The following is a 12,578-nucleotide window of genomic DNA, read 5'->3' as shown; positions in this document are numbered from 1 at the left end:
GGAGGATAGCAGAGAAAAGAGCAGGCACAGTGCAAAGAGACATAAGGAAAAGGGCCAGAGGCTGGCCAGGACTGATTTCTGGAGGGCATGGTCCAGACTCAAAACCTTGACATATTTCTGCATGAGGAAAATACATGGGGAATTCACGATAGCTGAAACCTTACTCAGGCAAGGTCTGACCGTGAGTTTCAATAAAATGAAAGTACTGATGCCTGACACGGCCACTTCATAGGTCCCTGGGGTGATCAGGATCATGGGACATCATGTCCAGTGCCAGGTACTGAGTTGGCCTGGTGTCTCTCTTCCTGCTGACTGCTTACAATGATGGTTACAAGAGTTCACAGGATGAATAGAAGCCACCACCTCCATTCTGAACATCAGAAATATCTTCACTTATGAAATGATTACAGATATTCTGTCTCGGGGACTATGACTCACTTTCTGAATCTCCCACAGTGTCGTAAGTTTAAAAAAAAAAAGTTCATTTAGACTCAATAAATTAGAATGAGACCACAAGGGTCAGAAGAAATCCATTCTTTCAAGCTAGGAAATTGTTCCTGATGATGTCCAGTGCTGAAGAATTTGAAATTTCACACCATGAATTTTCCATGAGGGAAGATTGCCAGACAGGAGAAACAGGGACTAAGGCATTGTAAGACCGTGCAGGTCTCAAGGAGATGAGCTAGCCCTGTGTGGAGGAGATCTGAGTGACACTCATGCCAGGCTTCTCTGCCTGGCGTTCTTGGCACAGACTGGCTTCAAGTCTAGGGATGCACTGTCTGCAGAGCCCTTTGTAATTTTCTCATGGACTTTCTGCCCACTCATGCTTGGGTGGGCACCTCTGTGTCTTAGCTCCTGACTGAATCTCTATGATTGAGTTTTAAGAATCACAGGTTATAACAATAATACATACTATATTAAATACAGTGCTTTTTGTGCGAGGAGAAAGCTCAGAGCTTTTATTGGGTTTTCTGAGTGGGAAACCCTCAGGACAGACTAAAGGTACCTTTAATTCACAAACCAGGTGTGGTGGCACATCCTAGCCCTCAGGAATAAGGAGGCAGAACTCTGTGAGTTCGAAGCCAGCTGGGTCTACAGAACAGCCAGGGGGGGAAAAAGAGAAGATCCTCCCACCCTAGCGTAACTACCTCATACACAACTTCCTGATTCTGCTGTTCCCTGCCTGCTCTCACAGTTGTCGCCGGTGTTCCTGAGAAGCTTTGCAAAGTAGCATGTGTTACTTCAGAAAACAGGAATGGTGTCTGGTCCTGGAACTGCTACTCCTGCCTGTGATATCGGGACTTCAAGGTAGTTTCCACCAAGTGTCTGCTTGTGGTTGTGCACTGAAGGCATGGCCAGCCGGGAAAGGGGAGATGGGACATAGTTCAGCCCTAGAAATGGGTGGGATCTTGGGCAGGGCGCTTCCATGCTGGCGGCAGGGCTATGGGGATGCTGGGGAGCCTTTTTTAGCTCCGGAAAATCAGGCCCTGTTTCTTTTCACGAAGGGACATGAGAAACAGGACCCAGGGAGATGGGGAAGTAGGGCCCCCTGCATTGTAACTCATGGCTGTTGGCCTATAAAATTACAGGAACTATTTTTAAGTAAAAGAAGCTTTCCGTGGAGGGGTGCTCCGTTGTTCAGTTACCATGTTTTCTGTTCAGAAGCAATGTGTTCCGTTAGGTGTTGGGGATTTTATTTATGTAAAGAGTCCTGACCTGAGCTAAAATAAAAGGTAAACAACCATGGCAGAGACAGATCCAGATTTCAGCACTGTGGGTGAAAAGTCATGAGCAAGAAGTTACACAGCATTGTAAAACCGTGCTGGTGTGCAGGTCTCAGAGAGATGAGCTAGCCCTGTGTGGAGGAGATCTGAGTGACGCTAATACCAGGCTTCTCTGCCTGGTATTCTTGGCACAGGCTGGCTTCAAGTCTAGGGATGCACTGTCTTCAGGGCCCTTTGTAATTTTCCTGACCACCCTGGGCTGCTTCAGCTCATAGCACAGTATTAACGGCTGTTGACATGGGAGCTGCTGAGCCGTCGTCTGGGAGCTGATAGGAAGTGTTGGTCAATTGCTGAGACCAAGTTGGCCGAACTGAACTTTGTTGTTTGCCTAGAATGGAGCATCCTTCTTGACTCTGGGCCTTTCTGTCTAGAATTCTGTGTACCCTCAACTCATCCTGCCTTACCACAGTCTGCCATTTTCATGCGTCTTCCTCCAGGAAACCTTGCGGCTCAGCAATAGTTTATGACTTGCTTTTTATTTCCTTCTTGAGTGAGCATCCAGGATTTGCCTGGAGCACAGCAAATACTCAGTAAATAACCGTTAAACAAATGAATGAGTAACTTCAAAATCTTCCTTTCAGTCTACATGTCCATAACTTCTTGAGCATTTGACAAGCTTCTTCTCTTTTGTAATGTTTGACTTCAGGGTAAAGTCTGAGAAACACTCTCTACAACTCTTCCCTCGTCGTCTTTAGAGTTCTAAGCTGTCCATTTCGAAGGAGATGATTCGGGAGCATCCTCTGCTCCTGAGTGGCATTTTGCTATCTCCCTACAGGTAGAAGGGTGCACTGGAAATGACATGATACTGGGACCCGGAAGAACTGGTGTTTGTTTGTTCGTTGTTTTTTTGTCTGGGCTCCATCCTGTAGGGCCTTTTAGAATTCTCCTCCACTCTAAAATGGGCGTGATGTCACACTTCCTATGTCTCTGAGGAATTTCTAATCAGACTCCATGAAGTTGTAAAATGTGAAACTGCACCCAGGACACACGTGCAGCATGAGGTAGAGGGGAGTGGGGGATACACATAAATGAACTCTCAGACGCCCAACTCTCGCCTGTGCCTCAGATCTGAATTTCTGTTCTTTTTTTTTTTTCAAGCGTCTACTCTAGATGTTCCAGACATGTGTTCAGAATTTGACTCCCCATTTTTGTTCTGACTTTTTCTTGCTGTTTAATGAGCCCCTCAAAGCACAAGTGCCGAAAATAGTAGCTACAACTGATTTCACTCATGAGTTGGAGGTGGGTTTCACTAGGTTACTTTTCATTTAAGGAATCTCTCCTAATTGCCAGCGAGACCATGGTGGAGCCCAGAGTCATTTGAAAGGCATTTTATTCATGTGGTAAATGTCTAACTAACTGTAGTGACTCCTACGGTCAGCTAAGACAAACCAATCAATGGTGTCTGTTATTTCTCACCTAGCTTTGTGAGTCACCCCTCAGCACTCTGTTCACTAAGGCCGTCACGAAGGCCGATCCAGCTGCAAGAGGACGGGACATCATCGTTATTGTTCTTTGAGACAGGGTCTCTTGTAACCCAGGCTGGCCTCACATTGGCTGTGTAGCTAAGAACAGCCTTGAACTTGCAGTCTTACTGCCTCTCCCTCCCAACTGCTGGGATTACAGATTTGAGCCACCATCTCTGACCTCAAGGGGAAGGGACCAGAAATCCATCTACTGACAGGAGGGGTGTTAAAAAGGCAAAGTTGGAGAGCAGGGCCTCCGACATGTCAAATACTCTATCACTGAGCAACGTCCTCAGCTCCAACTTAAAATAAAAAGTCCCATAGCCAAGCGTGGTGCTGCGTGCTGCTAATCTCAGCACTTGGATGCATCTCCGCGAGTTCCAGGCCATCTCGGTCCACACAACAAGCTCCAGGATGGCCAGGGTCACATAAGAAAGGTCACGCGTTAAACAAACAAAAATAAAAATTAAAAACAAAAGCCCTTCCATAGTTTCTCTCCTCCCCAACTTTCCTGTTCTTTCATAGTTATCTGCCTTGACTAATAGCACACCCATTTCTGCAGTTACTCAAGCTAGAATTCTAGTAGTTATCCTCAGTCTTTTCTTACCCTTGCTTCTCACAACCAGATATGTGCTAGTTTATCTATCTCCATTGTCTTTCATCCTGGACCAAATGGTCACTCTTTGGTGTTGACCAGCAGTAGCACAACCAATCCTAATTGCTCCTTTTGGTCCATTCTCTGTACCTACCTGATTTGAACACTGCTATTGATGTAAATTTTCTAAAATAGTTATGTTTATTTCACCTTTTTTAATGTGAAACTCCTCAATAACTTCTATGACAAATGAGAGAGCCCAAACTTTGAGTACAAAGTTCATACACCATCTTGCAGTCACCCCTGCCCTCACCTTGCCTGTGCTTATCTCATTTTAAATGAATTTTGCCTTTGTCATCTTTGAATGCTGGGTGCTATGATTAGTTAATTGGATCATTAGAGATAGGAAGAACCACCCTAAATTTGTCCTCATCTTCATGTGGTACCCTATATAAAGGGCAAGGAAAGAGGAAGCTTTTGCTCTTTGCCTGCTAGTCCTCACTCTTGCTGGCAAGTCCATTTCTTTACTGGTATTGGTGCCTACTTTTCAGAATTCTTTTGTATACTGAAGACCAACTTAGACATTCACCCCTATGAACTGATAACCACTGGGTTCTTGGACTTTCTGTCAGGAGACAGGCATTGTTGGGCCACAGTCTGTGAGCCATTCTATCAGTTCTGTGATTCTAGGGAACCTTGGCTTACACAACAATTTAAGTCATTTCAGTCCCTAAACCAAGCAAACAGAATGGAAACCTCTTTTCACCTTCTACGACCTTTCACACGCTCCATCCTTCCCATTCACACTGTGGAACCTTGAGAGGATGGCTCGTATCTGCTTCTCCTTCTGTACATTCGGAATCCATATCAAACCGGCCTGCTACACTCATTCTATCCCCTGTCTCAGAAAAGATCACCCTGGGTATTGTCACCAAGACCTAAATCTAGGGTCTTAACAGTTCCTAAATGGGTTTACACAGGCTTCTTAAATATTTGGTCTCCAGAGAAACCCTGTCTCAAAAAACAAAACAAAAAAAAAAATGTTTTGTCTCATCAGCGCACTCCAGGTGACACCACACCCTAGTCTTCAAGACTCATCTCCGTTTCTTCAGTAAGAATTTTACTAAAACTAGATTTGTGGTTTTGATGATCAGAATTTCTTCTTTAGAACATTTTTCTCTTTCTTGATCAGTGCCTTGGCTTGAAATTACGCCCCCCCCCGTGTGTGTGTGTGTGTGTGTGTGTGTGTGTGTGTGTGTGTGCATGACTTAAGGGGCTCATCATGTAGCACCTTGGATCATGATTCTACTGTCAAATTTTCAAGTGCTGGGATACATTCACTTGCTATCCCAGCAGATATAATTATGCCTTTCTAACAGACAGGTTATGTGGATGGACAGAAGCAGGATTATCTCCATTCCCACTATGAGCTACAGGGAAACACTGTTACTTTGCCCTCGGTGCCTAGACACACCACCCACTGCTTTGTCGTCTTGCCAACAGCCATCATCCCCTTTACTCTTATCTCACCTGTCTTCTAAAGAATAACCGCAACCCTTATGACGGTACAGCAAGACTTGAGCCACCAACGGACCGCTTCCCTAATTTTGCAAGCAGCCATCTCCGGTGATTAGGTCAGCCTTTTTTAAGAGTTGCTACACGCAGATGGTTGAGGGAGGTGATGCAATATCCTGTTCACCACGGCTTCTCACCGCTCCCCTACGTGGGACGGGGCTGGGGCTCAGTTTCCTCTTTTATTCTATCATGAGGTTTTCCATCTCCTGAGTGTAAGCTGACGCTTGTCGGAGAGGCTGCCCTGGATGACTTAAGTGAGTTCTTCATGGATGAGGGTGGGGAACTTTTGTCCCATAGCCTGGGGTACTTTTGGTGATCTCCAATAAGGAAGTGCTACAGGTGTCTGGTGGGCCAAGGACAGTTAGAACCTTAGATTCTTAGAATCACAGAACAGATTTCTCTTTTGCAAAAAAAAAAAAAAAAATGTATCATTTGGCCCTAAATACCAAAATATCAATGGTAAATCACTGCCTGAGGCCACATATTAAAACCACATGGAAATAAGAACAAGAGGAAATATGGAATGTATAGCCAAAGACTTAAAATCCTGGACATGATGGCACATGGCTGTTACCCCAGCATTTAGGCAGCTAAGGCAGGAGAATCTGTTATTTAAGACCATCTTTGACTACATGGTGAGGTTGAGCTCAACCTAGGTTACATGACATTTTATCTAAGAACAGCTACAACAAAAAGCCCCGTGGGAATATTCTCTTATGATATGCTCCCTACTAGGCCAGGCACCTGCATGCATTGCTGCTGTCAAAGCCCAGAGAGTCCAGGGATGAGACTGTACAGTATCTGGTTTGGTTTTTTTTTAGATTTAAGTGATTCTATGAAGGATATGGTAAAATGTGGACTGGGTCAATCAGAAGCAACTTGGAACCAAGTGTCAGGGTATGTCTGCATAGGTCAAAGGACGGGGCAATCGGTATGAGCAAGTGCAGGGAAACCACCAAACTAGATCACCCTGTGGCTAGAAAAAGTTTAGAGTAGGACAGACATCTCAGAGAGCAGAGAGCAGTGGTCGGGCAGGAGGAGAGCGTCTATACGACAGGCAGCAGGGTGGGAGTCTCTAGAGGCCACAGGCTTTTGAGTTAACTTTGCTTGCAGTGGTCTGCCATTAGGGACAGAGAAGGGAAATGGTGGCTTTCCTGAAGAACAGAGACCCGCATCACAAGGTGTCTGAGGCGTGTTGAGTTTAGGTCTCAGTTTACCTGGTAGCATTCTTCTGTTCACCTGGGCTGGGCCATCATCTTAGGACATCATCAGTAGCACTGCCATTTTGGGGCCTGCTTTTGTAACCTAACAGATAAGTTCTCTTGTTAAAGCGATAGGTAGGTTGAAAGAATGAACGGATCCTGAAATGAAGGGCTGAATTTTGAAAGCTGTGGGACCATAGATGTTTCTATCTTTTGGTAGTTGAAGAGGAGGCTCTTGAACAGTCCTGATGCTATGTGGCAGGGACACGGCAGGGGGATGTCACCACGGGCAGAGGGGATATTCCAGGGCATCATGTATTTGCCTACATGGGTGGCAATGCCTTACATGGAAGAGTGTATGAAACACGTAATTACATCCTTTTGAGCTCAAGCTAAACATTCCCCAATTCTAGTTCCTCTTAGACGGATCCGAAAATACCCACAAATCTGAAATCACCCAACATGAAAGCGATGAAGAGGCTGTGCTGTTGGACTGAAAACAACCAGTAGCCCCCACTGAATGTTTAAATTGCTATTTAATAAAATTTGTTGATACAGAAAGACACTGTTAGGGCACCTACAAGCACATAAGGGATTGTCCTGGTCAAGGTTTTTGTCAGGCGGCACAAGCTAGAGTTATCCAGGAAGACGAACCTCAACTGAGAAAATGCCTCCATCTGTAGATCATTTTGTAATTAAAGATTATTGTGAGTGGGCTGAGCCAGTGGGGTCAGTGTCATCCCTGGGCAGGTGGTCCTGAGTTGTATAAGGAAGCAGACTGAGCAAGTCACTCAGTAGCAATCCTCCGTGGTTTCCGCTTCAGCTCCTGACTCCAGCTTCCTGCCTTGAGTTTCTGTTCTGACTTCCCTCAGTGATAGGGTGTGACTTCATACTTGTAAGCTGAACTCTCCCTCTCCAGTTGCTTTTGGTTATGGGACTTTGTCACAGCAACAGAACACGAACTCGGAAGCTTCAGCGACATCACTTTACAGTAATTCTGCCTCAAAACCAAACTTCCTCAGATAATTCTTTATGGAAATCATCAGTTCCTATTTTCTAATGATTTGCGTTTAAGAAAATGCAAGTACCTATGTTAACATAAGCCATTTTACAGGAGATTTTGAAAAAATAATTTTAAATTTTTATTTGTTTTATTTTATTATTAATAATATCATTAATTTTCTGTTTTTCTTTTGAGAGAATCTTGCTATGTAGCCCAGTATAGCCTGAAATTCACTATATAGCCAGTCTGACCCCAAACTCATGATCTTTCTGCCTCAGCCTAGTTCTGGGATTACAGGTCACTGTAATCCCATATGAGAATCAGAGACACACTAGTTCACACACTCAAGAATGAAAAGAACTCAAGAGAACATACAAGAATTAGAGACACACTTGTTCACACACTCAAGAATCTCAAAAAAGCACTAAACTGGAAACCATAATGTATGCACAGAGGACTTGATGCAGCCCCATGCATGCCCTTTAAATGCAGCTTTATCCTATCAGAGTTCAAATGAGCTTCGATCATGTTGATTTAAAGGACCTTTTTTTCTTGGTCTCTTCCACCCCCTCTGGCTCTTATGCTCTTTCTGACTCCTCTTCCATGGAGTTCCCTGAGCTCTGAGCAGAAGGATTTGATAAAGACAGCCCATCTAGAGCTGAGTATTCTAAGGTTTTCACTCTGCATAATGTGTGGCTGTGAGTCTCTGCATCTGGTCCCATCTGCTGCAGGAGGAACCTTCTTTGATGATGGCTGAATAAGGTACTGATATAGCAGAACACCATTAGGATTCATTTTATTGATAAAGGGTTTTTGTTTCATTTTGTTTTTCTAGAACAGTAGCATTTGGTTTTAACCAAAGTCCCTGGGCTATCTAGTCTCTGGTTCTTGGTGAGTCAAAGAGTGTCAGGTATGGGTTCCATCTCATGGAGTGGGCCTTAAGTCAAATCAGATATTGGTTGGTTACTCCCACAAGATTTGTGCTACCATTGTCCTAGCATATCTTGCAGGCAGGATACCATTGTAGATCAAGGGTTTGTAGCTGGATTGGTGTTTACTTTTCTTTTTTGGTAGGATGAGAATACATTCTTATACCAAGATGATAGCATACAGAGGGGAAGACTGTGTAGGCACAAGCTCAACTTCTCCATGTTCAATGAGTTTTGTAGGTGTTGTTTTCAACAATGGAGACTTGCTGTCCATTTGTGGAAAGCAACTTACAGTCTTGGCAATGGTCTGAGTTTTTTTTTTTTGGAATTCCCTGAGTCGTTCTACTTTGACAACAACTCAATTCAGCAAAACCCAATCCTGGTACTGGAAGCTTCATTTAGTGACAAGAGATGACCAGTTCGGACTATGTCTCTCCCATTATTTGGTGATTTTTAATTTATATCAATTTCATACATGTATATATAATAGGAAGATTCTACTGTATTAGGTTTCCAAAACACCCCTCAAATTGCCCTTAATTTTAGGTGTTTCTCCTCATATTCCCTTCCTCAGGACCTTTTCCCCTCAGCTTCCTTACTTGGCCCTCCTATCCTGGTCATATCTACACATTACTATCTATTCTAGTTCCCTTTCCTAAGGAGACATATCTGTACCCCGAGTTCCTTGCTCTATACTTGACCTCTGTAGCTTTATGAATTGTAGCTTGGTTATCATTGATTTAACAGCTGATATAAGTGAATTACATACTATATTTGTCTTTCTGGGTCTGAGTTATCTCCCTCAAGTTGATTTTTTTCTAGTTCCATCCATTTACCTGCAAAATTCATGATGTCATTTTTTAAGCAGATGAATAACACTCCACTGTGTAAATGTTCTACTTTTTTTAAAAAAATCCATTCTTCTGATTTAGGACATCTAGGCGGTTTCCAATTTCTGGTTGTCCAGAATTTCCAAATTCTGGTTATTATTAATAGAACACCAATGAACACAGTTGAGCAAGTACCTCTGTAGTAGGATGAACCATCCTTTAAATGCCCAAGAGTGGTGTCTTACTTAGGGTTTCTATTGTGAAGAGACACCATGACCATAGCAACTCTTATAAATGAAAACATTTAATTGTCATAGCTGGCTTATAGTTTCAGAGGTTCTGTTCATCATCAAGGCGGGAAGCATGGTGGCAGGAAGGTAGACATAGTCCTGAAAGAGTAACTGAGAGTCATAAATCTTGCAGGCAACAGGAAATTGACTGAGTCAATGGGCTGTATCCTGAGCATAAAAAACACTTCAAAGTGCACACCCACAGTAACACACTCTAACGAGGCCATACCTACTCCAACAAAGCCTCACCTTCTTATAGTGACACTCCCTATGGGATAATGGGGGCCAATTACATTCAAACTACCACAAGTGGTAGATTCATTTCCATCTTCCTGAAGAAACACTATATTGATTTCCATAGTGGCTGTACAAGTTTTTACTCCCACCAGTAATTGATGAATGTTCCCTTTACTCCACATCCTGAACAGCATGAGCTGTCACTTGTGTTATTGCTCTTAGCCATTCTGACAGGTATAAGATAAAATCTCAAGGTAGTTTCAACTTGCATTTCCTGGATGACTAAAGAGCTTGGCCATTTCTTTAAGTGTTTCTTGGCTATTTGAGTTCCCTATGTTGAGAATTCTTTGTTTAGGTTGGTACCCTGATTTTTTATAAACAGCTTTTTTTATTTAAATAACATTTTTTCATTTATTTTATATACCAACCAAAAGATGGATGCTAAGAAGAAATCCCACACTAGCTCAGAAATGAGTATAATAAAGAGTTATTTATTTAGGGGTAGACTCATAGATCACAGTCCTCTTCATGAATGGAGAACAGGAACCGAATCCAGCACCTGGAAGAGAGAGGGAACATGAGCTTTACATCAGCATTTATAGTATAAGAGGCCACGTCCAAGTGGGTGGGTAACTTAAAGGCTACTGGCTGTAGGATTTCCTATAGCACCCTCCCTCCTCTCCTCCTACCCCTCCCCTTTCCTATCTACCTCCATCCCCATCTACTTTTTCTCCATCTCCATTCAGAAAGGGGCAGGCCTCCTATAGGCTTGTACAAAGCATGGCACATCAAGTTGAGGCAGGACAAGTTCCTCCCCTTATGTCAAGGCAAGGCCAAGTAATCCAAGCATGGGGAACCAGTTACCAAAAGTCAGCTAAGTGCCAAGGAGAGGCCCTACTCTCACTGTTAGAAGCCTCACTAAGAGACAAAACTACAAACTGTTACACACATGCAGAGGGACTAGGTCGGCACCATTCAGGCTCCCTGATTGTTGGTCCAGTATCCATGAGCTCCCATGAGCTCAGGTCTGCTGAATCTGTGGGTTTCCTCATCATGATCTCCCTGGCTGGTATAATCCCCCTTCCCTTTCTTCCACAAGACTCTTGGAGCTGAGCACAGTGCTTATCTATGGATCTCTGCCTCTGCTTCCAAAAGTGATTCGATAGAGTATCTCTGATGACAAGTACGGAAGTCATCAATGTGCTTATAGTAGATGGCCAGATCAGGCACCCTCTCCGTCATTTCTAGGAGTCTTAGTTGGGATCATCCTTGTGGGTTCCTGAGGGGGTTTCCTGGCATCACCTACAGATGGGAAAACCCCACATCTGACAGAGGGTTGATCTCCAAAATATATAAAGAACTCAAGAAGCTAAACATTAAAATACCAAATAATACAATTAAAAGGTGGGGTACAGATCTAAACAGAGAATTTTCTACAGAATACTCTCAAATGGCTAAAGGACAAAGAATTGCTATATATCCTTAGTCATCAGGGAAAAGCAAATCAAAACAACTCTGGGATACCATCTTACATTTGTCAGGATGGCTAAGATCAAAAACTAATGATATTTGTAAATGGAGACTATGTGTTCACTTCCCACCTGCCAAGACCTGAATAGTCACACAGAAACTATATTAATTACAACACTGTTTGGTCAATGACTCAGGCATATTTCTAGATAACTCTTATATCTTGAATCACCCCATATCTATTAATCTGTGTATTACTATGATGCTGTGGCATACCAGTAAGGTTCCAGCCTCTGTCTCCTTCAGCAGCTACATGGTGTCTGCATAACTCTGCCTTCTTTCTCCCTGCATTCAGTTTAGTTTTCCCGCCTTGCTTTTTTCTGTCCTGCCAAAGGCCAAATCAGATTCTTTATTAACCAATGGTAATAAAACATATTCATAGCATACAGAGGGGAATCCCACATCAGATAGTTTATGTTAGAGAAGATGTGGAGTAAGGGGAATACTCTTCCACTGCTGGTGGGAGTATAAACCTGTACAGCCACTTTGGAAATCAGTATGGCAGTTTCATAGAAAATCGGAAACCAATCTGCCCCAAGACCCAGCTACACAAATTTTGGCATATACCTAAAGGATGCACAGTCATACCACAAGAACACTTGTTCAACTATGTTCTTAGCAGCATTATTCATAATAGCCATAACCTGGAAACAACCTAGATGCCCCCTCGACTGAAAAATGAATAAAAAAAATTCAGTACATTCACACAATGGAGTACTAATCATCTGTAAAAAGTAATGACCTCATGAAATTTTCAGGCACATAGATTGAACTAGAAAAAAAATTATTCTGAGTAAGGTAATTCAGACCCACACAAACATGGTATGTACTCACTCATTAGTGATTATTAGGAATAAAGTAAAGGATAACTAGCCTAAAATTTAAAGCCCCAGAGAGGCTAGATAACAAAGAGGTTCCAAAGAGTGATACATGGATTTCCCTGGGAAGAGGAAGTAGAAAAGATCTCCTGGGTAAACTGGGGAAGGGGTTGGGAGATAGAGGGATGGGAACAAGAGAGAGTTGGTTAGGTGGGCTGTGTGCAGGAGGCAAGTTAGAGGCAGGTTGGAGAGGGAGAGTTACAAAAGAGATGTCTTGATGGGGGCCTTTTTGGGGTTAGGGTATCCTGTCTTTTAAATGTAG

The 12,578-nt window shown here is 43.2% G+C and overlaps 1 protein-coding gene across 1 annotated transcript in view; it reads left to right on the top strand.

Annotated features, from left to right (window-relative positions):
• The first annotated feature begins 1,190 nt into the window (after window positions 1-1,190).
• The window catches only part of Cd48 (CD48 molecule), a 27,918-nt gene continuing 16,530 nt past the window's right edge, over window positions 1,191-12,578 (top strand). Inside the window, exon 1 of the mRNA XM_005368587.3 lies at window positions 1,191-1,308. Within this exon, the coding sequence (XP_005368644.1) occupies window positions 1,233-1,308 (76 nt within the window). The 5' untranslated portion in view covers window positions 1,191-1,232. The remainder of the gene's footprint in view (window positions 1,309-12,578) is intronic.

The sequence above is a fragment of the Microtus ochrogaster genome, unplaced genomic scaffold, assembly GCF_000317375.1.
Source record: "Microtus ochrogaster isolate Prairie Vole_2 unplaced genomic scaffold, MicOch1.0 UNK35, whole genome shotgun sequence".
In the NCBI taxonomy this organism is placed as follows: Eukaryota; Metazoa; Chordata; class Mammalia; order Rodentia; family Cricetidae; genus Microtus; species Microtus ochrogaster.
The sequence above is the reverse complement of the archived record's forward strand: the minus strand, read 5'-3'. Positions and strand labels throughout refer to the sequence as shown.